General features: G+C 55.2%; 11 protein-coding genes across 11 annotated transcripts; 5 read left to right on the top strand and 6 right to left on the bottom strand.

Moving 5' to 3' along the window:
* Nucleotides 1-88: 88 nt before the first annotated feature.
* Nucleotides 89-1,759, bottom strand: OXA1 (membrane insertase OXA1; the record flags this gene model as incomplete). The annotated part of the gene is made up of 3 exons (XM_076677607.1): nucleotides 89-547; nucleotides 617-1,622; nucleotides 1,713-1,759. 3 exons carry the CDS (start codon nucleotides 1,757-1,759, stop codon nucleotides 89-91), a joined length of 1,512 nt encoding a protein of 503 aa, XP_076535305.1.
* Nucleotides 1,760-2,025: 266 nt separating this feature from the next.
* ARC15 (Arc15p) lies at nucleotides 2,026-2,781 on the top strand (the record flags this gene model as incomplete). The annotated part of the gene is made up of 4 exons (XM_076677606.1): nucleotides 2,026-2,292; nucleotides 2,371-2,463; nucleotides 2,536-2,619; nucleotides 2,719-2,781. 4 exons carry the CDS (start codon nucleotides 2,026-2,028, stop codon nucleotides 2,779-2,781), a joined length of 507 nt encoding a protein of 168 aa, XP_076535304.1.
* A 964-nt stretch (nucleotides 2,782-3,745) lies between these two features.
* JCM15063_002505 (RNA recognition motif domain-containing protein) lies at nucleotides 3,746-5,018 on the top strand (the record flags this gene model as incomplete). The annotated part of the gene is made up of 5 exons (XM_076677605.1): nucleotides 3,746-4,101; nucleotides 4,192-4,306; nucleotides 4,379-4,553; nucleotides 4,625-4,660; nucleotides 4,732-5,018. The coding sequence occupies 5 exons, from the start codon at nucleotides 3,746-3,748 to the stop codon at nucleotides 5,016-5,018; spliced, it is 969 nt and encodes a 322-aa protein (XP_076535303.1).
* Nucleotides 5,019-5,363: 345 nt separating this feature from the next.
* Nucleotides 5,364-7,338, top strand: JCM15063_002504 (uncharacterized protein; the record flags this gene model as incomplete). Its single annotated transcript, XM_076677604.1, has 2 exons — nucleotides 5,364-5,460; nucleotides 5,519-7,338. The coding sequence occupies 2 exons, from the start codon at nucleotides 5,364-5,366 to the stop codon at nucleotides 7,336-7,338; spliced, it is 1,917 nt and encodes a 638-aa protein (XP_076535302.1).
* A 702-nt stretch (nucleotides 7,339-8,040) lies between these two features.
* On the top strand, nucleotides 8,041-10,693 carry MSC7 (meiotic recombination directing protein; the record flags this gene model as incomplete). The annotated part of the gene is made up of 12 exons (XM_076677603.1): nucleotides 8,041-8,216; nucleotides 8,271-8,599; nucleotides 8,673-8,769; nucleotides 8,874-8,952; nucleotides 9,023-9,169; nucleotides 9,230-9,316; nucleotides 9,386-9,469; nucleotides 9,538-9,605; nucleotides 9,669-9,977; nucleotides 10,053-10,249; nucleotides 10,328-10,336; nucleotides 10,410-10,693. The coding sequence occupies 12 exons, from the start codon at nucleotides 8,041-8,043 to the stop codon at nucleotides 10,691-10,693; spliced, it is 1,866 nt and encodes a 621-aa protein (XP_076535301.1).
* A 168-nt stretch (nucleotides 10,694-10,861) lies between these two features.
* On the bottom strand, nucleotides 10,862-11,961 carry JCM15063_002502 (uncharacterized protein; the record flags this gene model as incomplete). Its single annotated transcript, XM_076677602.1, has 2 exons — nucleotides 10,862-11,616; nucleotides 11,685-11,961. The coding sequence occupies 2 exons, from the start codon at nucleotides 11,959-11,961 to the stop codon at nucleotides 10,862-10,864; spliced, it is 1,032 nt and encodes a 343-aa protein (XP_076535300.1).
* Nucleotides 11,962-12,452: 491 nt separating this feature from the next.
* JCM15063_002501 (uncharacterized protein) lies at nucleotides 12,453-14,839 on the bottom strand (the record flags this gene model as incomplete). The annotated part of the gene is made up of 6 exons (XM_076677601.1): nucleotides 12,453-12,659; nucleotides 12,729-13,757; nucleotides 13,823-14,288; nucleotides 14,349-14,436; nucleotides 14,559-14,712; nucleotides 14,774-14,839. The coding sequence occupies 6 exons, from the start codon at nucleotides 14,837-14,839 to the stop codon at nucleotides 12,453-12,455; spliced, it is 2,010 nt and encodes a 669-aa protein (XP_076535299.1).
* Nucleotides 14,840-15,413: 574 nt separating this feature from the next.
* Nucleotides 15,414-15,836, bottom strand: JCM15063_002500 (uncharacterized protein; the record flags this gene model as incomplete). The annotated part of the gene is made up of 2 exons (XM_076677600.1): nucleotides 15,414-15,714; nucleotides 15,781-15,836. The coding sequence occupies 2 exons, from the start codon at nucleotides 15,834-15,836 to the stop codon at nucleotides 15,414-15,416; spliced, it is 357 nt and encodes a 118-aa protein (XP_076535298.1).
* Nucleotides 15,837-16,123: 287 nt separating this feature from the next.
* On the bottom strand, nucleotides 16,124-18,650 carry JCM15063_002499 (damage-control phosphatase ARMT1 family protein; the record flags this gene model as incomplete). Its single annotated transcript, XM_076677599.1, has 12 exons — nucleotides 16,124-16,185; nucleotides 16,251-16,505; nucleotides 16,584-16,605; nucleotides 16,670-16,870; nucleotides 16,945-17,199; nucleotides 17,270-17,448; nucleotides 17,513-17,593; nucleotides 17,669-17,714; nucleotides 17,781-17,927; nucleotides 18,000-18,074; nucleotides 18,145-18,228; nucleotides 18,531-18,650. 12 exons carry the CDS (start codon nucleotides 18,648-18,650, stop codon nucleotides 16,124-16,126), a joined length of 1,527 nt encoding a protein of 508 aa, XP_076535297.1.
* A 999-nt stretch (nucleotides 18,651-19,649) lies between these two features.
* On the top strand, nucleotides 19,650-22,636 carry JCM15063_002498 (uncharacterized protein; the record flags this gene model as incomplete). Its single annotated transcript, XM_076677598.1, has 17 exons — nucleotides 19,650-20,118; nucleotides 20,199-20,332; nucleotides 20,402-20,476; nucleotides 20,540-20,680; nucleotides 20,746-20,788; nucleotides 20,858-20,968; nucleotides 21,031-21,114; nucleotides 21,175-21,300; nucleotides 21,394-21,426; nucleotides 21,488-21,550; nucleotides 21,616-21,682; nucleotides 21,750-21,766; nucleotides 21,831-21,900; nucleotides 21,965-21,988; nucleotides 22,050-22,151; nucleotides 22,219-22,477; nucleotides 22,565-22,636. 17 exons carry the CDS (start codon nucleotides 19,650-19,652, stop codon nucleotides 22,634-22,636), a joined length of 1,890 nt encoding a protein of 629 aa, XP_076535296.1.
* Nucleotides 22,637-23,076: 440 nt separating this feature from the next.
* On the bottom strand, nucleotides 23,077-26,217 carry JCM15063_002497 (uncharacterized protein; the record flags this gene model as incomplete). Its single annotated transcript, XM_076677597.1, has 8 exons — nucleotides 23,077-23,109; nucleotides 23,208-24,063; nucleotides 24,139-24,401; nucleotides 24,474-24,542; nucleotides 24,603-24,668; nucleotides 24,743-24,847; nucleotides 24,939-25,063; nucleotides 25,755-26,217. The coding sequence occupies 8 exons, from the start codon at nucleotides 26,215-26,217 to the stop codon at nucleotides 23,077-23,079; spliced, it is 1,980 nt and encodes a 659-aa protein (XP_076535295.1).
* Nucleotides 26,218-26,271: the final 54 nt, after the last annotated feature.

Genomic DNA, 26,271 nt, shown 5'->3' with positions numbered 1-26,271 from the left:
TTTGAGGGGAGAGAGGTGATGTGCCAGTGACTGTGAAAGCTGAGCAGCTGTTTTGGGGAAACAGATTTGCGAGAGTTTTCTCGTTCTTTTACTTGCGTTGCCTCCTCTTCCTCGCTTCAGCAACCCTTCGATCCTTGTCACTCAACCCTACCGAACTTGCCAAGATGCCACCTTTGTTCGCTTCCTGTTTACCTTGTTCCCAGATGTCTTCGGCGATCGTTTCCACTCCTCTCAATTTCGGACCTTTGACCTGACGTCTCGGAGTGTACACTTCGGCGTGTCTCGAGTTGGCCGTTTGCCACTTCTCCTTCTCTTGACGTTGCTTCTCGGTCGTTTCTTTCGTTTCTTCCCACTTCTCTTGCATCCCGACTTGCATGTTCTTGAACGCTTCCGTGAACGAAGGTTCCGGGACGTAGTTGGCATCTCCAGGTTGAGGTTTAGGAGGCGGGGTCGGGATCGACAAGAGGGAACGGATCGAGGGCATCTTGAGTACCGAAGCTTGGAACAATGACAAGAAATTGTTCGTGGTCCAGTACAGCAGGAGAGCCTTTTGCGATCGAGAAGAGGTGTCAGTTGAAGGGCACAGCGGTTTAGGAAGAGAGAGCAGAAAGCATACGGCCGGGAAGTAGGCGACCATGGGGAGTGCGAGGACGAGCGCGATTCGGAAAATCATCTTCATGTTCTTGGTCGTCGAAGTTTGAACCTGGGTCGTCGAATCGACTCCAGTTTCGAGGGTCGCGAGGGTGAGACCCGTCGAAGCGACGGGCAAGATCCAGTACGGATCGGCCTTGGTCAAATCCGACACCCATCCAAACCCTTCACTCTGCATCGATTCCAATCCAGCCCCTGCGAGTCCACGAATTGCGAAAAACATGCACATGAAGACGGTCGCTTGGGCGAGCGGGAACAAGAGGTTCTTGAGCGGGTTCACGTTGTGGTCTCGCATGAGTTGTTGAGTTTCCATTTGAGCAACTTGCATCCCGGTTTGGTCCCCACGAGCTTTCGCCGCTTTGAGCTTGTTCATGCCTTTGAGCATCTCGGGTTGGATGATGGCGAGCCGGGCAGCGTTCGCCTGAGCTCGAACTTGGAACGGCAACAGGGCGAATCGGAGGAAGAGAGTCACGACCGGGATCAAGAGGGCCCATTGGAGTCCAGGGGTACCGAGGATCGGGAACGACTCGTGCAAGTGGAGGAACAGAGATTGGAGGCGCATGATCGGGTGGGGTCCGAACGAACCCGCGAGGGACGAGATGTCGAGAGTACCCGTCGAGATGCCATCGTAGACATGTTGCGCTGCAGTCGTGGTCGTTTCTGTCGAGTCGACGACTACTGGAGTCGGGGAGGGAGGAGTGACAGGAGGAGCGATCGATTGTGCTGTCGGTTGACTCGCGAGGGATTCAAATTCTGTTGCGGCAGCAGCTGGAGTGACGGGTTCGGGTTCTGCTTTAGGAGTCTCCCACGAGATGCTTGGAAGCCAGGCGTGCGCACGAGGCGTAGTCGACAAGTTGCGACCGGACGCAAACGGGAGCACAGCTCCGGCGAGCGGGAGGCGAGCTCGTCGGGTTGCCCATAGAGCGGCAACTGGAGACGCGCGTGTCGATCTCAGGAGTGCTGGACTCGAGCTGGTTCGAGGCAAGCGAGGTGAGGGAAATGAGTATTTCCGAAACCACAGGCATTTCGACACTAGATGCGAGAAGGACATGGGGACGTACGAGGAGATCAGAGCCTTCAAGGCCCTGTTTGGCACGGTTGCCGCCATCTTGGGACGCACTAATTGCTCGAGGACGTCGAGTTGATGAGAACTGGATCGCAAAAGCGACTCAGGGGAGGATCGAGCGTCTCTCTCTCGCTCGCAGTCGATCCTCCATCGTCATCTGCGAGCAGCTCGCGACGGCCTCACCACAAACTTGAGCATCCGCACAGAGCCTACTTGGCGACATACCTCGATCTCTCTCCAGCTGACGGCCATCCTCCGAATCCTCGCTCGCTTGAACCCGACCCGTGTGATCCCACATTCGGCGTAACATGTCCGCCTCGACCGCTGCAATCTCGGGCATCCCGTTCCGCAAGATCAACATTGACCAGTACGACGAGGATCGCGTCGATGCCTCGTCCCTCTACGTGCCCGATCCGCGTCCTTCGTCCCAGGTCCTGAGTGACACGCAATCGAAGGACCGCCAAGTGCGACAACTGCTCCAATCGGGCGATGTACAGAACGCGCTCAAACAGTGCCTCAAGGATGGCGAGTGGCCGTACGGAGAAGATTCGGACCGTGACCTCAAACAAGCCAAAGTGAGTAGCCCCGCTCTCGTGAATGACGCTTGCCGTGTACGTCTTAGACACTGATGGAGCATCTCTTGCGCAATCAAGGCGATCGCACTCTCTCTCGTCCTGTCGGTCATCAACTCGTCGAGGTCGACCGATATCCCGAACCTCGTCTCGACCTTGTCTCCTTCCGAACAGGTACAAATCACTCGTCGTGGTACACTCGCACGGTTAAGAGACTGATTCTTGTTTTGCATGGTGTTTCCCCAGGTGACGCTGATGAAGTACTTATACAAAGCGATGGAGAACCTCGGCGATTCGAGTGGAAACGCCGTGTTGGGTTGGCACGAGAAGGTCAGTCCACCCTCTTGGCGCTCAAAGAAGGGGTTACCCCTTGAACCTAGGGCCATTCGCACACCAACAGTCGAGCTGACAGTTCTCTTTGAATGCCAGTTGACGGAAGTGGCGGGTATCGGTTGCATCGTCCGAGTCATGACTGACCGACGAAGAGTCTAAGCACGAACACTTGCCTTTTCTGCGAAATCCCGACTGTAAGACCATCCAGAAATACCGAAAGCTTGTATATCGGGGGAAAAGGCAGCTTTCGATGTTCAGTATACCATTCTTGTGTGTGCCCAAATGAAAACCCTCATCGCGGGTTTCCTTCTTCCAATACCTTTCGGAATTCGCGAACGAGACCTCGTTGCTCGAATAGAAGCAGAATGAGCTTGTCGAGCATCGTCTCGCTCGAAGAGCTACGTCTCTTCCTCGCGGCACGGCCACGCGAAAGCATTAGGAGCGCGCAGCACGCCCGGTCGCTCGACTGTTGCGTCTGCTTTCGAGGAGCGACGGAAAGCGAGATGATCCGAGACGCGAGGCGGTCGTCTCGATCGCGACTGGTCATGTGAAGCTTCAGAGTGCTATTATTGAGCTACTACTAGAGGCTTCGCATATCGAGCATCGGACTGCACGAGAATATGGCGTTTCAGAGGCTCGACTACTGTGTTCCACGCTCACGAGTGCAAGGCAAAGGGTTGTCAAAGTGCGAGAGGAAGCGAGCGCGAAGACGAGGAGTCGGCGTTGAAGGCGGCTGCAACTTCTCTCGCCCTTCCACCAACTCTCACACAACCTCGACATGGCAGACCAAGGTCCGTTACCTATTCCTGCACCTCACCTGACTGCTACGGTACTCCCGCCATAGTCTGCACCCGTCTCTGCACCCCGCCCTGGCCTCCGGTTTCATCTTTTGTTCCTCCCACGTTGCAACTCGCCTGCGACCGAGACCGCGCGCGCGTGCTCGCCGTTCGACTCAAGGTCCGTCACGGCATGACTGGAAACATGTGCGCGTCAGCCGAGCACGTCCATGCAGACCCGATGTGGAACGCGATGATCGAGTGACGGAATCACCCACATCGGCCACGTCTCGTACCGCTCTCGCCCTGTGCGTGCGGTACCGATCAGACGACGTTGGAGTGTCAGCATGTCGGATTCTGCAGCACCTGGATCAGTCTCGGAAGGGTGTCACGACTTCGCTTCTCCCGGTTTCAGTCTCTTCGAGTCTCTTCGGTTTCAGTTCAGTTCGGTTCTACGGCCCTATTGTCGACTAACAACTATCCCCGCAAACTCATCGGATCTCACCAACTTACGACCCACCTGTTCTTCCTCTTTCCCCCCCTTTTGCGACCCACCTCCGACAGATTGGCAAGCTCCCGCTGGCAACGGTACCAACGACCGCTCGCCTTCGCCCCGAGGCGCTCGTGCTCGCTCCCGCTCCCGCTCTCCCGTTCGCGCCGACCCCGAGCGCTCGGAGAGGAGAGAAGGTGGAGACCGCGGTCGGTTCGTTCCCCGTCCTTCGCTTCCCCGCACCCGCCCATCTCGCTTGCACTTACTGACACCTCCTCCCATCTCGCACATTTGGTCGCTCAGCGGTGAAGCGCGTGGTGGCGCCGAAGGCAACCCCGGAAACAACATCCACGTTTCCGGTCTCTCGAGCCGCGTCGAGGAACGCGACCTCGACGAGGTGTTTGCCAAGTTCGGTCGCGTACGCTCGCGTCCCCCCTCGCTCGCTCGTGTTCACAGTCCAAGGCTGACCGAGCCCGACCTCGACTTGTAGATCCAAAAAATTGCCATCATGCGCGACCCGCACACCAAGGACTCGCGTGGATTCGCGTTCGTCACGATGGAGACGGCCGAGGACGCTGATGTTGCCATTACCAACTTGAACGCTACCGAGCTCATGGGACGCGTCATGAACGTCGAAAAGGCCCGCCGTGGTCGTGCTCGCACCCGTGAGTATTTTCCCCACTGTCGGTTGCCTCTCTTGAGCGAACCATTTGGCTAAACACGACTCTCTGTACAGCCACCCCTGGTGCCTACCACGGACCTCCCAAGCGCGGTACGTTGTGCTTTCTTGGTTCATTGAGTGTCTGTGCCTCGTCCCCTGACGCATCGTCGTGATCATACCAGACGGAGGAGACCGCATGTACGACCCTCGCGGTGGTTACCCTTCGCGCGGTTACGGAGGAGGACGCGGTTACGACGACCGATACGACTCGCGCGGCGGGTACTCGTCGTCGCGTTACGACGACCGTGGCTACAGCAGTCGCGGATACGACGACCGTGACCGAGGTGCGTACGCGATCCCGATGCGCGGAGATGACCGTGGCGCACCTCGCGACGACAGGAGGAGGTACGACGATGACCGCGGAAGTAGGCGATACGATGACCGTGACCGCTACGACCGTCGCTACTAAGCGCAAAGAAAGAAAAAAAAGGACGAGGTTTGATCTGGTGCTTGGTCAACGATTTCAAAGAAACCGCTTACTGTTCTTACGGGTCTCCTCTTTTTTCTTTTCGTTTTCTGTCTTTCTCTCTGTCAATTCTGTCGAGTGTCTGCAAGGAATCTCTCAATCTGTCTTACTTCGAAGTTTCGTCCGGAATGCAGAGTGTTCGACTCAGAGAAAAGCACGCGTGCACGCGCGTGCGCACGCGGCGCGGGGTTTTTCATGATCAAGCGGTCGCTTCCTTCCATCCATCTTGCGCTTTGTACACGTCATCACAGGAAGTTATCTGGTACTGCCGAGCGCAGGGGGAGTTGCATGGAGGACTCGCGAGCGTCGACAAGTACTGCCAACGCCGACTCGTCTTTCGCGGACTACGCTTCCACTACCGGCTTGTCGACCCGTGAACCTCTCAGTACGTCGCATTCCACTGATATCCTGTCTGAGATCTGACTCACACGTCGATTCGCAAGGCGAAGGACCTGCTCATCCTCTACTCGCTTCACTCAACCAACTCTTGTCTCGACTACTCATCCCAATCTCGTTGTCCTCCCTGTCCCTCTCGACTCCAACCCTGTTGCTCACGGTTCTCGAAGCACTCGTCGAAACTCGCATCGTCGATGTCCCCGAACACTACCGAGGGAGTTGGGAACGCACCCACCGTCTCAAAGTGACCGAAATCGTCATTCAAGCGATCGGACAAGTTCTAGATGGTCTAGCTCGTGCTCGAGGATCGAAACATGATTTCGAGTGGAAGAAGATCAGGGTTGATTCGAGGTTGGTCGTCAAGGGTTCGGAAGAAGAATTGGCGAAACTCGTGAAAGGAATCATCAGGATCGCGATCGGATTTGGAGTCATGACTGAAGCCGAGACCTTGCCGCCACCCCCGCCACCGATGACGACGACGGCGACGAGACGAGACGAGGTAGCTCCTGATGTGTTTGATTCGACCCCGGCTGTCAGACCACCACATACCTCTAGACGCTTGCGAGATCCAACTCCTTCGACTTCGACGCCTGCAACCATCTCGGATCCTCAACCCTTGACAAGAAGGAGAAGATCAAACCACGAACCCGAGCTGCCTCTTCCTAATCCTGCATTCGCTCGTTCTGGATCCTCCTCGATCGCTTCTTCGTCTTCTCGTTCTTCATCGAATTCGACTCTGCTCACCATCCCTTCGTATCGACCTTCGCTGTTTGATGAACTCGAACGTTCTGGAACGTTTGCTCGTCCACCTCGAATGCTTGCAAGTCCTCGAAGAAGGACAGACAGAGATTCTCGGTCGGCGAGTCAAGGTCTCGAAGGGTTGTCGTCACACAAGAGTACGTTGAGACTCATGCGCGAGCGAGAAAAGCACCAACAATCAGGGTCAAGCAACGCCGGTATCAAGACCGAGCCCATTACTCATTCGCGAACTCGACATGGACGAGACAAACTCGAATCGAACGATGACGTTCGAGAAAATCGACAACCCTCTCGGAATCGGAAAGGGAAAGGGAAACAAACCAAGGTGGGAGGAGAATTGCTCGAATCCGCTCAACAGACATGCTGTGAGGGATGTGGCTCAGAGCTTCTACTATCGACAAAACACCAACGTGCAGATCGCAAACCGTCTTCGATCGTCTCGAGGTCAAGTTCGGACTCTGCCACCGAGGTAGACGGAAATCGGAAAGTAAGGGACCGGGACAGGGTATGCCGGTGTCAGTTCAGTACTGCAAGTGAAGCAGATGCGAGCGGTGAAGACGAGTCGACAGCTTCGTCCTCGACCACGATTGTCAAGCCCGACAAAGATCGACCATCTCAACGCACACGACGACCTCCGAGACCCTCCAGCCACGCGGTCGACCAAAAAAACCGGTCCGGAAGACCCAATTCTCAGACTCGACAGTCTGTACCTCCTCCTGTGGAGTCTGTTCGACGCGTACGAGTCGAGCGAAAACTCAAGACGACGACAAACGCCGAGGCTCGACAAGGTACCGGAGACTTGTCCGTACACGGCGAGAGTGAGATTGAACGATTCGAAGCATCTCGTCCACCTCGTTCAACTTCTAATTCGAATTGGCTCGACACTTCTCGATCATCGTCGATACAACCTCTTTCGACGACGACAGAACCCATGATGACTCCACCTCCTCCTGATGACAAGAGTCGGAACTTGCCGTCTACCCCTTCTCCGTACACAATGTTGTTGCTGGCTCAGCGAGCGAGGTTGGCAGAGAAGTTGAGGGCGCTCGAGTTGAGAGAACGGGATCGACTGGCTGCCAGACAGACAGATCCATTTCATCGAGACTGAGTTCGATATTGTTTGACTTATTGAAACAGCATTTTCTCTATACTTAAAGTCTGCTGCACTTGCGAAGATGTTCTACCTCACGGGAAGTGCTTTTCGATTCGATGCGATTGTTCCAACGGGGATATTGAGAGGCATAGCTCGGATACGGGTGACAAAAAGTTCGGACAGACCTCGATGACATAGCTAGCTCGTCTCGAGCTTCCTGCATTCGCGAGGGAAACCCCGCACGGATCCCGCAACACTGTCTACTCGGCTCGACGTGCTGCCAAAAGTACATTTCGCGTCTCGGACCAGATCCCACGCCTCACGAAGCGGCGAAACGGAGGAAGCATAGCCTCGTACAAAAAGAGCGAGAGAGGCAAAAAGGTATTGATGTCTGTGAGATTCGAACTCACGCCCTTTCGGACTAGCGGGTTACTCGTGCGAGTTCACCTTAAGCTAGCGCCTTAGACCGCTCGGCCAAAACACCTTTATTTGGTGGTTTGCGAGCCAAATAAAACATATCAAAACAAAGTTAGTAAAACAGATCAAGTGATTTTGCGGCGTTATCGGTTCGAACATAGGAGCATCATAAGCGGAACTCATACCGTAGCTCGACTGAAGAAGTCAGCAGGAAGGGCCTTCGCCGGATCAAGCACGTGTCCCCCGGCATGTCGCGCGTCAGCGCGCGTGCGCTTTCGCTCGACTGTCTGATTCACCACCATGACGCTCGGCACTCGGATAGACCAGCTGGTCGTTCAGCTACCGTCAGAAACGCTGCGCACGCTTGCTATAGCGTCTGCACCGCTGGTCGTGCTCTACCTCTACTTCCGCTTCCTTCACGTTCCTTCGTCCGAGCGAGCTGTGCCTTTCGCGTGGACTGCTCCTTCCGAGATCCAGTGAGTCCTCCGATTCATGCCTGTGGTATCACTGCTGACTTATGTCTGGGCTAGGTCCTCATGGGCTTCGCAAGTGATCGACAAGCCGACGATTGGCTCGCATCTCGAGCAAGCGTCCCTCTTGCCAGCGGCTGATGCTCGAAACTCGAAACGCTCGTACATCACTGCGTACGCACCTGCTTCTGCACAGCACCTCGTGACGATCCCTTCGGCGACCAGAGACGAGATTTCGGATCGTATCGGTCGAGCTGTGCTTGCACAACGGACTTGGAGGACGAGCTCATGGACGAGGCGACGAAGGGTACTCCGGAGTTTGCTCGAGTTCACGGTCAACGAAATGGAAGCACTCGCCAAGATGGCGAGTCGTGACAGTGGCAAGACTCGCAAGTTCTGCTTTTCCCCTCGAACTCATTCGACTAAACGCTGGCGAGCTAATCTTTGGCGAGGCTTTGACAGTGGTTGATGCTGCTTTCGGAGAAATCTTGACGACGTGTGAGAAGCTGAGATGGACAATCGCCAACGGACAACAGTGCCTCGAACCCGACTACCGCTCGTACGTAATGCTCGTTTCGTTCGAAACTTCGCTGTGCAGATCCCTGTACCGTCAAACACCACCGTCATCTCAGTAAGTCCTGATGACTCTCGTCGATTTGACAGAACAAACCTCCTCCTCGCCCACAAGGTCTCCAAGGTCGTCTATGAGCCCCTTGGTGTTGTAGCTGCGATTGTCAGCTGGGTGAGCCATCCCATACAAAGTCGATTGTGCGGCTTTGTGAATATTCACCCTTCGTTCCCGATGTTGCAAGAACTACCCTGTCCACAACGCGCTATCGCCCATCATCGCTGCACTGTTTTCGGGCAACGCGATTGTCGTCAAACCCTCCGAAAACGTCGCGTGGTCTTCTCTCAAGGTCATTGAGGCTGTGCGCTCTTGCCTCGCTGCTTGCGGAGAGGTAAGCGTCTTGCTCCTTTCCGTCGCCATGACCCTCGTGAGCTGACACAGTAGAATATAGGATCCCGAATTGGTGCAGATTGTCGTGACTCTGCCCGACAGCGTTGAGGCACTTACAGGGGATCCTCGGATCAAGCACATTACTTTCGTGCGACAGCGCTTTTACTCCTCTGTCAGAAAGCGGTAGCTGACTATGCTACACCATTTCCGCTCCCAGATCGGATCGGAAGAAGTTGGCAAGAAAGTAGCGCTTAAAGCTGCCGAAGTTGGAACTCCAGTTCTGCTCGAACTTGGGGGCAAGGTACAGCCCGTATTTCGCACTCGTATCGAAACTGAAAAAGCTGATCTCGTTATGCCTCGTGGTCAAAGGATCCCGCAATCATTCTGCCTTCAGCCGATGTCAAATTCTTCATGAACACCTGGATGCGAGCGGTGTTGTAGGTTCTTTCGCACTTTCAACGACCCCCGCCGTTCTTTACTTGACATCCAGACTTGAGCAGCCAAGCGGCATCCCAGAACTGTATTGGCGCCGAACGTTTCTTGGTGCATTCGTCAAAGTATTACTCGTTCGTCTCGGAAGCGGCAGCCCGAGTCAAGGATCTCAAGCTTGGAGACGTCCTTGCTCCTGATGCTTACGAGAAGCAAATCGATGTCGGCGCTATGGTCACTGACCGACTGTACGACCAACTCGAGGCTCTCATTCAAGATGCGGTCGAGAAAGGGGCTCGTTGTCTTGTCGGAGGCAAACGAGCGGATCCTCAAGTTGTCGGACCTGGACACTATTTTGAGCCAACTCTCTTGGTCGATGTGTGCGTGTAGCCCTCCTCGGCTCTCGTTCGATCTGATGCACTCGACTGATCGTCAAAATTCTTTGAGGATTGCAGTGCGCCTGAAATGGCGATTGCCCAGCAAGAGATCTTTGCCCCCGTCATGACCGTTATCAAATACGACACCCTCGACGAAGCAGTTGCGATCGCGAACGGAACTCGGTATGGACTTGGTGCATCAGTCTTTGGCAAAGACAAAGCAGACTGTCGATATGTCATGGACCGCCTCGAATGCGGAATGGTTTGCTCGAATGGTATTTCCATCCTCTTCTACTACCCTCTCTGAACCTGGCCTCGAGCTGATCGTACTTTCCCCTGACAATCGAATGCAGACTTTGGAGGTGAGCGTTTCTTGGAGCAGAGTATGCGAGCAGTAGAATCGCCGTGCTCACTGTGATTCTCCACTGTCGACAGTGTTTTACCTGAACCAGTCGCTGCCTTTTGGAGGAGCCAAAGCGAGCGGCAATGCTGGTCGCTTTGCTGGAGCCGAAGGTCTTCGAGGACTGTGCAACCTCAAAGCGGTGACCGAGGATCGATTCCACGGGGTCGTTCAAACCGGGATCCCTCCACTGTTGTCGTACCCGATCAAAAGTGGTCGAGGTGCCTGGACATTCGTAAAAGGACTCGTCGCGATGGTGTATGGGCGAGATGCGAGGCAGAAACTGGGAGGCGTGTTCGGCTTGATCACCGCCAAGTGACGCAATCTCTTTTCGCAAGTAGCACGAGCAATTCGAATCGAGGATCAGATTCAGAGCAGACAAGGGAGGATCCGGTTGACGAGAAACAAAGCGAATCTACGACATTGGTACAACAACATACAGTGACGCAACAAAAGAGTCTGAAACCCGACTAAATGTCCCGTTCGTTCAGGCGTCGCCTGCTTCTGTTGTCCTGCTCATCCTCTGCCTCTCCTTGAGAGCGAGCGCGGCCACCAGGATCTTCCAAGCTAGTCGCATCGTTTTCCACAGCTCTTCGTCACTCAGCTGAAGACACACCACAACGCCCCACAAATCATGCACGCGGTGGATATGCTTGAGGAGCTCGGACGAAGCAAGGTTCGAGAGCGAGATCGTGAGTGCCTCGGGGCTGTCGGGAGCTTCTCGCCACTCGGGCGCGAGTGGCGGATTGAGCAATCGGGAAAGCGACGAAGCTTCTGAAGGGTTCGGTCTCGTCGGGACTGTCGGACTTCTCGGGAAGAGGCTCGAGAGGAGCAGAGAAGGCGAGCGAAGATAGATCCAACCCTGAACGAGAGGGAATGCCGACGAGGATGGCACATTGAGTTCCACGACGGGGAGATCCAGGTGACCCTGCGAGAGTGCATGTTGGTCGAGAATCGGACGAAATTCGCTCCGAGGCAGGCTCGGGTGTGCGGGTTGTTTCTCAACGCTCGAGGAAAGTATCGCGAGAGGAGGACAGCAAGCTGCAAACAAGAGTCCATGGACCGGGAGTAGGAGTGTTCGAGGAGAGTCGGGCGAGTGGATGGCGAGGATGTGTGAGGGTCGTCCGATCGTTGCAACATCAGAGGGAAGACGGGGGACTCCACAACGAATGTAGGGTGGGAGCGCAGGTCCAGGAGGAATGAAGAGACATGTGCCGCTCGTGGTCTTGAGAAGCTGTGGACCTGTGATGTACGCACAAGCCAAGCGTCAGGCTGTGCTCTGACCGCGTCTGCTGACAAACCGAACTCACCTAGACTCCTCATTTTATGCACGACAAAGCCGAGCGGTGCCCCTTGCAGATCGTCATTGAGCACGAGACTCCGACTCGGCTCCGGTAGAGGCTCGGGCGCTGGTGGGAGGTGTAGTGGCAAATGAACGAGGGATGCCTTGAGCGACGGCAAGCGCAGATGTTCTCGCCCGTCCGGCAATATCCCTGCCAATGTTGGAGGAGAAGAGGATCCTGTTGTGGATGCTCTACTCGTTTCGAAGAGATGGGAAGACGTCGAAGCAGAAGACGAGGATGGCATTTGCGAAGGAGGTCGTCGGGGGTCAAAATCCAACTCGCGTAGACTTGTCAAGGCGACAAGTGGTGTAACGAGACGAGAGAGGTCAAGCCGAACGCTTGCAGCTTGGTGCGACTCGCCGCGATGATGATGAGGAAGTTGAAAGGACGCACGCGCGGGCCGTGCGCGAGGTGCGCTGGCTGTCCGTGCGCTCAGGAGGCTCAGTCCCTCCAGGAGAACAGCTGATACTGTGTGCCCTGTGCGCATCCGTGCTCACACGATATCATCGTTTGATCTGTAAGCTCTCGCCTGCAAGCTCTCTCTCTCGTACCGTTGCCCTCTGGATGTGTGACGCTGGTGTAGAATTGCGCTTCAAGCAGCATTTCGTCTAGATCGACGCACAGGATACCCAATAGAGTGAGGCCCTCTCGCCTCAGGCCGCTCCTCCTCTCCCGAACCTCATCATGTGTCATCCACCTCTTCTTTCAGTGGCTCCAATAGCAGCGCCCGGTCCCCTAGCCTACGGACTTCTTTGACGACGCATTCGCCTCATCGACAGGGATCCACCACCCTTCTTCGTTCAGGTCTCGAGCCCATCGAGTTTTCTTGTAGAGGTCTTGGTCCACTCGAGCAGAGGCTCGCCGACAATAGGTGATTGAGAAGTAGACGAAGAGAAAGGTACTCGGTAGGGTGTGCTCGAAGACGAGGATGAAGGAGGAAAGCTACCAGTCCCGCAGAAACCAGATATCAGTTTTCGATCAACCGCTCAGAAGATTCGTGAACGGACTCACGCTCGCGCTGGATGCAATTTGCTCCGCCCAGAGAGCTTTGGCAACGAAGAGGATCGCAAACACTGTCATGATCCCGAGCGACCAAAGAGCGTCTGCAACCCTCGCATTCCTCATGGCCTCGAACACCCTTGACGATGGGCCTGCATATCCGCCTGTCTTTTCGTCCTCGACCATGTCGCAGCTGATCTCCTGCACCTTCTCTCCTGCGTTGACGATGCTCGATTCGTAGGATCCGGCGCTCCATGAACGCACGGACATCTCGGCGCTCGTCACCTCGTACACCTCGTACTCGGCATCATCCTCGTTCTTGGTCGCTTCCGGATGACTCCTCCTGATCTTCTGACTGCCAGCTCGAGACGCGTACATCGGCAAGGTGTCATATGACCGCCTCTCCTCGACACTGCCGAGCGGGTACTCGCCAGGAGCTTCCCAGCTCATCTGACGACCAGGGCGACGTGCGACAGAACGCGGACGATCGAGTCGACATTTCTCCAATTCGCGCCGTTGGCTTTCGACAGCTTGATCGTGCGCCGAGGCAGAATCGTCCGAAGTGGGAGTAGCGGTGGCAAGTTCTGGGAGATACTGCATCGATTCGGACAAGGTCGAGTCGAGCGAGCTGGATCGCAAAGGTGACAACACACGATATGGGAGCCGAGTGGAATCAGACGAGGCAGTGGCTGTTGGCGAGAACCGTCGTGCGTCTGAATCGGAAGAGCGGGATCGCTGTAACGGAGTTGAGGCTCCGTAGGGGGTCGCAGAGCGGAGATGGTACGCTTCGCCTTGCTCGTAGTCGAGGTCGGAGTAATCTGCCGTCGAAGTTGAAGAAGATGCGGTCGATGCTCGGCTCGCGGTCCGGCACATCGGCAGCGAGGCTGGCGGAGGCTGGTGAAAGGGGAGGGTAGGAACGAAGGCATGTTCTCTATTGTTGCTGTGTCGGCTCGTAGGACGGAAGTAGGCTCCTGATCGCTTCTTTGAGGCTCGCAAAGTGTTGCTGCTGTACAAAGTCAGCCGCTGTTCGCGCCGAGCGTTCTGTGAAAGCCAAACAAGTTCATCAGTGGAAAGCTTTCGGTTCAATGACAGGGTGTCTGACTCACCTTGCTGAGATACCAGTAGCGCCAGTATGCTCGAGCTTCGGTCCCCAGCAGCGCGATGATGAGAATCACGATTGCAGAGAGTTTGACAATGTTGTCGCTTCCCTTGAGAGCTGCTCGCCACCCTTGAGCCATATGAGCTTGCATCTCGGCGTACGAGTCGGGCCCCAAGATTGTCATCGCTTTCATCTGTTCCACAGTGGTCGAAGGAGCATCGGCAAAGAGCTGCGAGCTTTCCCTGATAGTGTCGTGAAGCACGGTGATTCCGACGTGATCGTAGATGTCAGCACTCGCGAGTGAACCGAGCACTAGTAGCGGGAAGAAAACGAGAGTTGCTGTCGTAGAGAACGGACGGAGTAGGGGTGACTGTAATGCTTGCGGAGGATCGTGTGTTGGCGTCGAACGAAGCAGGGGCAAAGTGTGGTGAGCCGAAATTACATGCACAAAGGCAGTTGACCATAGCGCGAGACTGTTGAGGGACATCGTCAGGCTAGTCGATCTACAGCGAGTTGTTCAGGCAAAGACTCACAAGGCGGCATCGCTGAGGAGCCGGGGAGCCAGCAGCCCTGCTGTCAGCCTGCCGTACTTGAGGTAAAGGAAGAGTTGCGCGATTGTCACTGTCGGACAAACTAGGGTCAGCTTGTTGGTAACGGGAAAAGTTCAAACGGCGAACATGACTTGCGAATTGAGAATGCTAGCGCGCCCCAACTCCACAACTTCTTGCCAGCCAGCAACGCACGCCGCTTTCGATTCTGGTCGTCGGGAAGGGGAAAGAAACGGAATGGAGCAATCCTCGAAGGCGACGCGATATGGCGAGCGAGCGAGAAGGTTGTCACTAGGAGAACTGCAAAGGCGAGAGTGAAGGGGATGACAAAGATGCCAGTTGGTCGGTACTGGCAGTATGTGGAGGGTCAGTAAATCTTGCGCTTCTCTCGCTTGAAAGGAGGTACTTACGGCGAAACCAGCGTGCGCGAGCGAGAAAAGTTTCGGTATCGGGATCTGAGGATCCCGTAGAGTCATCACAACGAGGAACAGACGCTGTGCCGCTCTCTCGGGGAAACTGGCGTGAGGTGTTGCGCTGCTCATCCTAGCGAATTGACGATGCGAGAAGCGAAACGGAAGAGCAAAGAGGGAGGTCGCGGGGGACACATGTCCACGCAAACATGGCGCATCGTAGAGCGTGTTGCCATCTTGCTGGTTGAAGCGTTGGGTAGCCTTGAAGCGACGGGCGAGCTGAACAGGGGCGCGAGATGACAGTCAAGATCGAAATCGGCCTCGTCCGCGCTTGAATCGAAGTGAGTTGGCTTGTCGGTCAAGAGCGCTCCGCTTCCGATCAGCCGATAGCGCAACTTGATATGATACAGGAGAGAAAAGCAGAAGAGAGCTATACTTCTTGCGCACGTGCGCGCTCATTCTGCTGGTTTCGCTTCGCTATCGCAGCCAATCATCCTCGGTCCTTCATGGATCTCTGCGACAAACACTACGTGTGTCGTTTCATGCGGGATGGTTGAATTGCGTCCAATGCTACACTTCGTACATTTTCAAGCGGATCTCGTCGTCGTTTCGAGCCCATTATCTGCCAAGGTGTTGCCAGCTAGTCCTCTTTGTCGATGCTTTCGTCTAGCTTGATCCAATCTTGCAGCTCTGCGCGTTTCTCCAACTCGACCATCCTCCTTTCAAGCTGCTGGATCCTGTGCTCAATCTTGTGGGGCATGATGCATGACGGAGGTACAGCCGAAGTCATTGAATCGGACATTGCGCTTGCTTGCGGTACAGACTTGTCGACGATGAAAGCGGCCAAGAGCGCAATGAAGAAGAGCACGAGAAAGATCGCGAGCGTGGTTGCGATGCAGCGGGCTTGTGAAGGCCTATGTCCTTGAGAGCGATGCGGAAGCCTGCACATGAGCTACAGGGGCTTAGCTGCAAGACGGAGGTGTCCTCGTCCGAATCGATTCGCTCACGATGAGAGGAACTCGGCAGTCTCGGGCGAAGTATCGGGAAACATTTGGTAGCTCATCCTCTCGTCGAGGTACAGTCGGCAATCCTGACCAGCTCGCTAGTAACGTGCGAGAGAGAGGAAGAGATGCGACGAAACGAGAAGGGGGCCTTTCCGCTTCTCCGGGGGACCGTGCAATTCGCGCCACGTGACTTCGAAGTTCGCGAGATCCCTCAACTCATAACGTGCGGGCAAAATGTAGAGATTGCTGAAGAATTGTATATTACTGTCGAAAGACAAACCAGCCAGAAACGCGAGCATAACCATTTGTAGACCCTGAGAGACTTGATCCGAGATTCTCAAACTTTCTAAGCAAAGTTGACAGGTTCGCCCTTGCGACCCTCCGAGAGGAGTACAACAGCGTATTTGCCTGCATCGCGAATCAGATTAGCCTCGTGTCGACAAACTCTTCTCCAACAGGAGAGGGAGACGTACCAGAAATTTTCCATCCCTTCTCGGTCTCGTCAAGCTCCTCCGCCTTGTTAGGAGGAATACCGACCACGACATCCGACTTGATCGTACGAAGCGAGAGGACCGGGGGTGCTCCAGGCTCGGTAGCGAGAGGACCGATTGCCATGGCAAACGGAGTCGCAGGTGGGGCGTGACAATCGTACGTCAGTTTTCGGTGGTTGAGATCTCCCTTGAAGATGACGAGGTCGGAGTCGGCGAGATGAAGGAAGAGATCGGGAGCTGCGAGACAATACCGCGTGAACGACAGAGAGAGTCAGCTCGGTCAAGCTCGGTAGCCAAACACGATTGCCAGCTTACCTTCGCTCTTGAGCTCCCAGAACTACATGACCGACGAGTACGAGTAAGCAATGTCGTCAAAGATGTGGATCAAGTAGAGAGCGTACCGTGTAACCGGAGATCCAGAACGGGTGCTCCTCGTAGACCCATTCGCCCTTCTTGACGTACTCCTTCCACCGGAGACCCATCGCCTTGAGCGATGCGACCTGATCGTCCGAGGCTTCGGGGAAGAGGTGACCGTAAACCATCGAGTTCAGGAGCCAGTTGAAATCCTTGCGCGTGACATCCGAGACGAACCAAGCGAAGCGCTTCGGGCGTACAAAAGATCGTCAGTAAAGCGAATCGACACGAATCAAATGGAGAGCCGCAGAATTCAACTCACCTTGCCGTGAAATCGGATCTGGCTACAGAGTCCACTCTGGATGAGCCAGTCGGCGTACACGCAGTCGCAGTAAAGCTCGAAGCCAGCGTTGTCGAGAACAAAGTCCATGCGTCCGCCCTTGGCCTGTCCACCGAACTTGTCGGAGGCGACGTACTCCCAAACCTTGTGCAGGTCGTTGCCGAGAATGTTCTGCTCAGTCGCAGCGAGGTGCTCGCCACCGGTCGACTGAAGACGCTTGATGTCCTCTTCACTCATCTGAGATGCCCGTAAAAATAAATGCGTCAGCCAAAAGTGCAAACAAGGATCGCGCGTGATTGAGACGCACGTTGATGAGCAGCGAGAGATCGGTCGAGTTTCCCCAGAGACACACTTGCGTCAATTCGTGGAACATGAGGCGCTTCGCCTCGAGTTGCTTGTCGACATCGGCATCGTGCTTGAAGGGTTCGGCGAAGCGGAGCGAAAGCTCAAAGACGGCATCGGCCGAACGAGAGAATGTGTCGCACTCTGCGGAAATGAGCCGGCATCAGTTTCAGGTACCCGAACTCGAGATACGGTATGCTCGACGAACTCTGGCGGAAGAAGACGTCGTAGTCCTTCCAGTATTTCGACAAGGAGAAACACTCGTGGAGGCGGCGGTACTTGTAAGCCTCTGCAATGGGCACAAATTATAGTCAGACCCGCCCGGAACCCCTTTCTTGGGATTTTCCGAAAGACAGGTACTCACCAGCAAAGAGCCAGGGAGCATTCATGAAGTCTTTTCCTCGGAAGAACTGCAGGAGTATAAGCTTAAGGGTCAGTTGCGAGCAATCAGGCTACATTCGGCCTCGAGAGCTCACCTTGGCGATCTCCTTGTTCCACAGAGGAATGTCGCCCTCGCCATCGTCGACGATCGGCCGGAGTTTCGAGTTTGCATGAAGGTCGTCCATCAAATCTTCCATCCTTGCGATGCACTCGGTCAAATCGACGATCTTTTCCTCGTCGTGCTACAGGCGATCATGTCAAACGCTGAGTAAGTCAAACAGACTAACCTCGTTTCAAGGGTGAGAAAAGCTTACCTCGTCGTTGAGCGTTTTCACAACGTCGTCGATCGCTTTCCCGAGGATGGTCGGGAGACGCACACCCATTGTAGCCTGCTCGTATTGTTTGTGAGTTGGTACACGTCCGTGGTAGAGTATTTCGATGAGCGAAAGCTGGACGAACGTGGGCAAACGAGTATTCATGGTAACCTCGGTACGCAGGCCAAGGCGGGTTGTTGGGATCGACACGCGAAGGAGTGCGCGGGTTCTGCAAGAGTGATACAAGGTCAGACTAGCCGATCGATCAAGGTTTCGACGCATGTTGCGAGTTGTATCGTCGCGGGCGGACACGCTCTCGCCTCTCCTTCCATCACTTGTTGTCCAATCTCGCTTCCGGCCGCAGAACTCTATACCTCCTGGCGAGTGTGCACCATGTCTACAATCCGATTCTGGTTTGGCCGACGTTTTCACGCTCAAAACCCGTCGAGGCTCTGACGATAGGCCCCCCCACACAAAGCTCTGAAGCCTAATCGGCTCGACACTGGCACGGATCGAGTGGAGAGAGCGTACGAGGGGTACACCGAAGCCAGATTGCTTCGGGGGCAGGTTGCCGAGCGTGAGCGACACGCGCGAAGGTGCGCCTGATCCTTGTTTCGACTGAACTGCAGAAGTGGGGGAGAGGGTCGCCATGGTGAGGAAGCGGTGCAGTGCTGGGCTGACGAGCGTTACAAGACGAGTGGAGTACGATCTGGGGACTGCGGGATCTTGTGGAGAGATGGAGGAAGGAGGAATGCGGAGCAAGACGGGCGGGAGTCTTTGAGACCGACTTTCAGTGACGCCGGTGCGAAATTGGACCCGATCATCGGTCGCGGGCGACGCTCATTGGTTTGTAGCCCAGCATCCCACCGTATACAGAAGGCAATCTCTCGCGCCGACGATTTGCTGTGTCTTCTCGTACGGCCGCGAGCGAAGGACGTGTTTTCACGTGAGCCGATCGAGCTTGACAGCGAGGTTTAAACGGTCCGTTGGCCTTCGCAAGCCCCACTCTTCTCCCGCGTCACTCCATAAAGGAGTCCCGCATGATTCGATAAGATCGTCTCGCGTGTGTTCGCGCGCCAACTGTCAGTTCAGTATGTACGTGCGGTAGCTACGGCGAGTCGATCACTGATTATCCTCACTGTCAGCAACCAGACTTGCTGTTTCAGTGATCCGTACTCGTAAGGGCCTGCCCACCGACAACTGCATGCATCGTCCACAGGAAGCGAAGCGCAAAGAGGGAAAAGCGCGAACCCAATGCGCAAAAAAGTATTGATGTCTGTGAGATTCGAACTCACGCCCTTTCGGACTAGCGGGTTACTCTTGCGAGTTCACCTTAAGCTAGCGCCTTAGACCGCTCGGCCAAAACACCGTTACTTGATGTGAGCGGGGGCCCAAAACAAACATATATATTTTGTGGACGTGCACGAGAATCACGCTCGTTCCCTTCTCTTCTAGGAGGTCTTTCACAATGGCCTGTCGCCCCCGAGCGTGCTTCGCTTAACCGAAAGACTCGGTCAGCTCGGGTCGGGCAAATGCCCTGCGATCGGCTTTTCAGCGTCTCAGCGATACCGTCATCGAAAATCGGCGCCGGCACGCGACGCGAGCGCCGAGCGAACGCATGCACTTTCCCTTGCTCTCCATCCGACCGCGATGCCTAGCTTCCGGGCACAGATGCGCGATATGGAAGCGCCCATGCAGCAGCAGCAGCAACAGCTGCTCGCGAACCACAAGCACCAGTTTCATCCGCAGACCGTCTCGCGCATTGTCACTCGCATCCAGGCCCTCGCCCTCGAACTCCTCCCGATCCAGGTCGATCTCGAGGAGATCACCTCGCCCACTTCGTCCATCATCACAAAGGATGTGATTGAAGCCTTCTCGCAGATCGCGGGCGACTTTGAACACTGCCTGCCGTTCGCCCTCCTTCAGGCTCGTCGTCATTTTGCGTGGCAGATGCGCATCAACCCGTCGGACAGTGACGAGAACGAGTCCCGCAAACTTGCGTGTGAAGCCCTCGCGCGCAAGATTGTCGCAAAGACTCCCCGGCAGGACCAGTACTCGATCCTGAGTGCTCGATTCACCGTCATCGAGCGCGACGGAGACGAGAGTCTTCCCCTCAGTGGTCAGTCTCTTTTCGTATGTATTCTGCTCGGCGAGAAGATCAGAAGGATTGCAATCTGATGCGGTTCGAGCCTCGTCCAGCTCTCGAGACCGCACTCGATCAGCACGCAATCTTTTTCCTGTCTTCGAACGAGGCACAACGCTGTGTTTTTGCACTCTGGAAAGGGCTACTCGTTCAGAACAATGACGATTCGGGCAACATCGAGTATCAGCTCGTACGTTTCTGCCGATTATCTTAACCGTGTTGTCGAGACCTTGCTGACCGACCAATTTGACCCGGGCAGTACAAGGATCCCGAAGATGCTGCAGGTTTCTCATCGTGCTACAATGCGAACAGGATCGGTGTTCCTCGTTATCAGGTGAGCCTGTCCTCGCCCGAGTTCTCGTTTTCTCTCCTCATCTTCTGTTTGTCCCGGTTGCAGTTCTACTTCCGCATCTGGCTCTGGCTCATCTTCATTGCGGCCTACACGGTTGCGATCCAAACGCCCGATCGAGGCTTCGGAATCGAAGACGTTGTTCTCTATGTTCAGTTGCTCGGTTACGTCGTGGAGGACCTCGTCAAGGTATGCTAACTGAACCGCTCTCAAGGCCACAAAGGACTGACGTCTTCTCTTCTGTGCCTCTGTAGATCTACAAGATCGGGTGGTGGGCATGCATCGGCTTCTGGCAGAGTGAGTACGGAGAGTCTAGCTTGTCCGCAGCACATGTCATACTGATCACGCTGCTGCACATGCTCGCAGTCGTCAACTACATGATCTACGCTCTCTCGATTGTCGCCTTCGCGTATCGCTGCGCTGACTGGGGCACAGACTCCACTGAGCGCTCGGACCAGTTCCGGATGCTGTCTTTCCGTGAGCCGAGATCTCGGAATAAGGCAAGTTCGCGAAGACAGCTTACCTGATTGTCCAACCAGAATTCCTCTCGTGCGCGTCGCCCTTGGTCTGGGCCAAGGTTTTGACCATCTTCGATCTCTATCAATTCTTCGGTACCCTTCAAAGTACGCACATCCAGTCTAGACCACTCCCATTCGGAACTGATACTCTCTTGCTGTCGCTAGTCGTGACGTGGAGAATGTTGAAAGAGTCTGCCGTGTTCTTCGTCCTGCTCGGCTTGTTCGGAATCGGATTTGGGCAGGCGCTCATGGGTCTTGACGTTGCCGACGAGAAACGAGACTCTACCGAGAGTGAGTCACTCTCACAAATCCGTGTACATGACCTCGTACACAAATCCGTGTACATGACCTCGTAATTGATCTCTTCTCGACGTTTCTGCGCAGCTGTGATACATACCCTGATCCAGGCTTTGCTCGGTGCGCGCTACGGCTCATTCGATTCTCTCTGCTAGCTGCTGACTCTCTATGCGGTGCACAGGCTCGCCTAACTTTGATGAATACGACCGAGGTTCATCTTCGTATCCGTTTGGAATGATCCTCTGTACGTCAAGCTCGTACCCGCACGAGGTTCGTATTGACTGACACGAGCATTCTCGACCTATTCAGACTACGTCTGGTCGACCACCTGTATTGTCATTCTCCTAAATGTCTTGATCGCACTGTTTGGTTCCGCGTGAGCAATATTCCAGCGATCAATGCGATAACGGTATTCCTGGCTGACCCATGCTGACCATCGACAGCTACCAAGAATGTGTCGGTAAGCAGGTTTCGGTTCTTACCCATATGCGGCTCGTCTTGACATTTCATGCTCTGTCTTGCAGACGAGAGCGAGCCTACTTTCTTGGCCTTCTTTGCCGGCAAAACCATCTCGAGCATCCGCGCCCCTGACACGTAGGTTGCTCCTCTGACAAAGCAGCTAAACTCTGTTGAGCTCACATGTCGTGTATCTTTGCAGCTATGTCTATCCTGCGCCTTTCAAGTAGGTTCTTATTGACGAATCACTTGCCAAGGGTGTTGGCTCACCGACCATGTTTGCACAGCTTGGTCGAGTTGTTCATTCTGCCTCTCGAATGGGTCCTGTCCCGCAAGACATACGCCAAGTTGAACCGCTGGATTATGGGCGTCCTGTTCTGCATCCCTCTGTGAGCGTCTCTTTTTGCCTATTCAATCTCGAGGCGTAGTACTTGACAGATTCTGTGGGTCTCATAGCTGCGTCATTGCGCTGTTTGAATCTCGTTTCGATAAAGGACGCCGTGAAGAATTCTATTCGCTCCTCGAGGAACCCGACGAGTACCAAGAATGTGAGGAGAACCCTGAACCCTGGAACGGTGAGAACAATGATGGTCAAGCCGATGACTGTGGCGACGTCGAGGAAGAAGGCAAGGAAATCTGCAAAGTCAAGTTTGACGAACTCAAGAAAAAGATGCCATCGCTCACGAGGAGCGTCAGTGGAGAAATCTTGTGGCAGGTAAGAAGTTGCTTCTCTCGGCAACTTTTTTCCTTGATCTTTTACGAAAATGGTGCTCATGTTGAATCCTCCTCTCGTGCTTCTCAGGTCAAGGAGCTCAAGAAGGAACTTGCGGCGATGCGACAAGAGCTTGATGCTCACAAGGCCAAGGATCAATAGCTGCACTACGCTCGACTCTTTGCATAACGTAACCTCCTCTAGCATTGTGAAATATCGAGGGCTATGCAACAGTAAATACTGTACGTCAGATTGCGTGCACCTCCCATCAAATAACGGTGTTTTGGCCGAGCGGTCTAAGGCGCTAGCTTAAGGTGAACTCGCAAGAGTAACCCGCTAGTCCGAAAGGGCGTGAGTTCGAATCTCACAGACATCAAATATCTTTTTCCACCTATGGCATGCGAGGAGTCCTTTTTGCCCTGCGTCGCCTTGTGTCTGTGTGGACGTGGGCAGATTGATTCTGATGATGTACGTGATTCCGAGAGATGTGCTTTGAACATGATGTAGCATTTCTCAAAATCTGGCAGTTAACAACGATCATTTTGAGAACACCCTTTCGTACTTTGTACATTGACTGCATGTTACGATCTCGTATGACCCTTTCATCCTTGATGAGCCTGAGCGTTCTGCTGAGCCTGATCCATTTTTCCCGCCATGTTGCGGAACAATTAGCCATGTTCACTGTTCGAATCAATCGGACTGGGGAAGGAGAGAAGGCGAGGAAAAAACTCACAAGTAGAGCCAACAACGCTTGAACTTGACCGTTCCCAACTTGTTCCTGCGCAGGAGGTGGGTTCGCGATTTCTGAAGGAGCGGTTCCAAGAGAAGATTGTGACACTGTCGGGGTCGAAGGAGATGGCGGTACTCCCGCTTGTGCTAGCAAAGAGCTAACGGCTGCAGGCAAAGGCGTCGAATTGCCTCCAGGAACTGAATCGGAACCTGGGGATTGGAGAGAAGATCTCGGATCGACCGGTTGAGGTTCATGCTGTGGTGGAGGTGGTGGCGGGATCGCGACGCCGGATAGGGCGTTCGGGTTCGAAGACATGAGGTTCGCGAGCAACTGTTGCATTTTCTTGGCTTGTTCGACTCCGTGACCGGGGTTCTGGGCAGGAGGAGCGGGTGGAGCAGGCACGATGGGCGATTGCGCAAGGGGAGGCGGCATGGGAGTTCCTCCATGTTGATTGTAGTGGTCCTGGTACGGAGATGCGCCGGGAGGGCCAGGAGGTAGAGGTGCTCGGTTGTTGTTGTTACCGTAAGCAGAAGGCTGTGGCGGAGACATGTTGCCGTAGGGACCGCTTGGCGGCGGTCCTCCGTAGCCTGAAGCAGGTGCGGGCGGGCCGGGATAATTGCCATATGCGGGAGGACCAGTAGGCATCGGAGGTGGAGTGCCATAGCCCGAAGGTGGCTGAGGTGGAGGAGGTCGATCATTGTAGCCTCCAACCGACGGAGGGGGTCCATAGCGATCGCGTTCGCTTCCGTATGAAGGTTGCGGAGGAGGACCCTCCCGCTGACTCCGATTGTCTCCATATCGAGAACCTTCAAAGTTGTTGTTCTGGTTGCTGGAACGAGGAGGAGGTTTCGAGGGATCCCTGATCAACAGCGCAATTCTGTTCAGCCACCTTTTCTGAGACTTTTCGCGAGTGGCAGGTGCTGAAAATACTCACATCGGGTACTTATCCCAGACGAACCTCAGGTCTGCGATTCCTCCTGCCATTCGCGTACCATTGACTTTGTCAAACGCCAAGCACGTCCCCCGCGAGTCGAAATATTCAACATATCGCATCTCTTGACGCTTGAACGCCGGGAAGACGGACTTGAGGTCACCGAACGGAGCGAAGCGTTCGTACACCTCGGCATCGGTCGGCGGAGGTAGAGCTTGATTGATCCGGGCCCCAACAAAGGGCAGGATGACGAGAGACAAAGTACCCTGGTGATAAGGAGTTTGACGCGTGAGCATGCGAGAGCTGTTGGGCAGACCTAAGCTGCTAGAAAGACTCGCCTGTCCTTTGTCACGGTCGCACTCTTGGGACAGATCCTGGTCTCGTGGCAGCGAGAAGTGTACATCCATCTGAGAAGCCTCATGAATGCTTAGTTGGCGACGCAAGAGCGCGGGGAACGAACGACATACGGGTCTACCCGCCAGCATCGAGTCGTGCAGACGGTCTTTCGCCATGAGCGCAGCTCGTGCATCGTACTGTAAAGTTCAACCAAGCGTGGGTCTCTGCGCTGTATGCTTCTCGACCCTGCAGAGCCTTGAGGCATGCTCACATAGGTGATGAAGGCCATAGCGCGTTTCTCGACGAGATCGAAAAAAGTTTTGATGTCGCCAATCGCAGCGAACGTGTCTCGCACTTGATCTGGTGTGACTCCAAACTGTGAGAGCGGCGCGGCCCGAAAGAGAACGGCCGGAAAAATCACGTGAGCGGGAGTCGGTCGCCGCAGGAGGAAAAAGAGAGGTCATTACTTTGAGGTTGCGGACAAAGAGCGTTCTGCCCGGCCTCTCGCGTTGGGCACGATCTTCGTGCATCTGGTTCAACGACATGCCATCATACTCGTCGTGTCGGTCGTGCGAGCGTCGGCCATAGGGACCTGGTTCACGGCGCAGACGCATCGGGCACGCAAGGAGAATCGTTGTTTTGGTTCCCACGGACAGCGATGACGGGATCATTGGACGCGTTTTGGATCGTCGTAATTCGGGCGCAAGAGGGCAGAGGGAGGTAGAGAAAGGGAGAGAAAGAAAGAAACAGTTCGCGTAAGCCACTGTAAGCTCGCGCTGTCGCGCAAAGGGAGAACTTGTAAGATCCGAGTGACGCGGCGGGTGCGACATGGCTCAGTGCGTTCGCGAGCAAGTCCATACAACGCTTCGATTTGCGCTCGACTTTTCGACGAGAAGGTCTGGCTTCGCTCGTGTAAACGCTGATCGGATGCGCTTCTCCTCTTCCCGCTGCAGTTGACTGCGTTGACTGTACGCTCGCTCGTCGATGTTTTCCCAGGCCGAGATCCCTAGCGTTTCTCAGGTTCGCTTGGCCCCCTTGGGTCGAGGCAGCTCTTCGCTGACGATCTTTTCGGCTTTGCGCTCCACGCAAGGCCGTGTTCTTCCCTCACTCGCGCTAGTGTCCTGCTGTGTACCCAACGCGCGTCTGCATTGAGCCCTTCCCGTCGAGTGCGGTTGATCCGCACCCTCGAACCATAGGAGATGTAGCACGGGAGAGAATTGCATATCCGGACCGATTTGCGACGTGACAGGGTTGCGGATGGAAAACATTCAAACGTGGCTCACCTGTTCTGTCTTCGATTCCTGCGTTGTAGCCTCCACGTCCGCGACCTCGTCCGGCACCTCGAGCTGCGTATCCTCCTCCTCGACCTCGGTGGTGGCCACCATCGTACGCACCACCGGCGTCGTCGCGCTCTCTGTAGCCTCCTCCGCGGTCATACGATGGACTGGCCGACCTTCGGCGAGCCTGTCTCGGGTAGGTTTGTGGACCTCGAGGCGGAGAGAATCCGTTCCTACCGCGCTGCTGCTGCTGTTGTTGCTGGTAATCGTCAACTCGAGGCGGAGGCGGTGGGTAGCGTTCATAAGTAGGTGCTACTCCAGCTGGTGGCGCCTGTGCGTGGGCGGCGTGAGGGTTGAAGTGACCGATCGGAGGACCAACGGGAGGACCGCCCGCCATGTAGCCCCCCGCGGGCGGCTGCGCGTAGCCACCCATATCACTCGGGGTGCTGCCGAAAGGATTGTACGACATGTCGCCCGAAGTAGCGATGCGTGGTAGACGAGGCGCCTGGCGTATCAAAGGAGA

Source organism: Sporobolomyces koalae (assembly GCF_050403365.1).
Source record: "Sporobolomyces koalae JCM15063 DNA, S_koalae_JCM15063T_v1_ctg9, whole genome shotgun sequence".
In the NCBI taxonomy this organism is placed as follows: domain Eukaryota; kingdom Fungi; phylum Basidiomycota; class Microbotryomycetes; order Sporidiobolales; family Sporidiobolaceae; genus Sporobolomyces; species Sporobolomyces koalae.
This window is presented reverse-complemented; position numbering and strand designations above follow the sequence as displayed.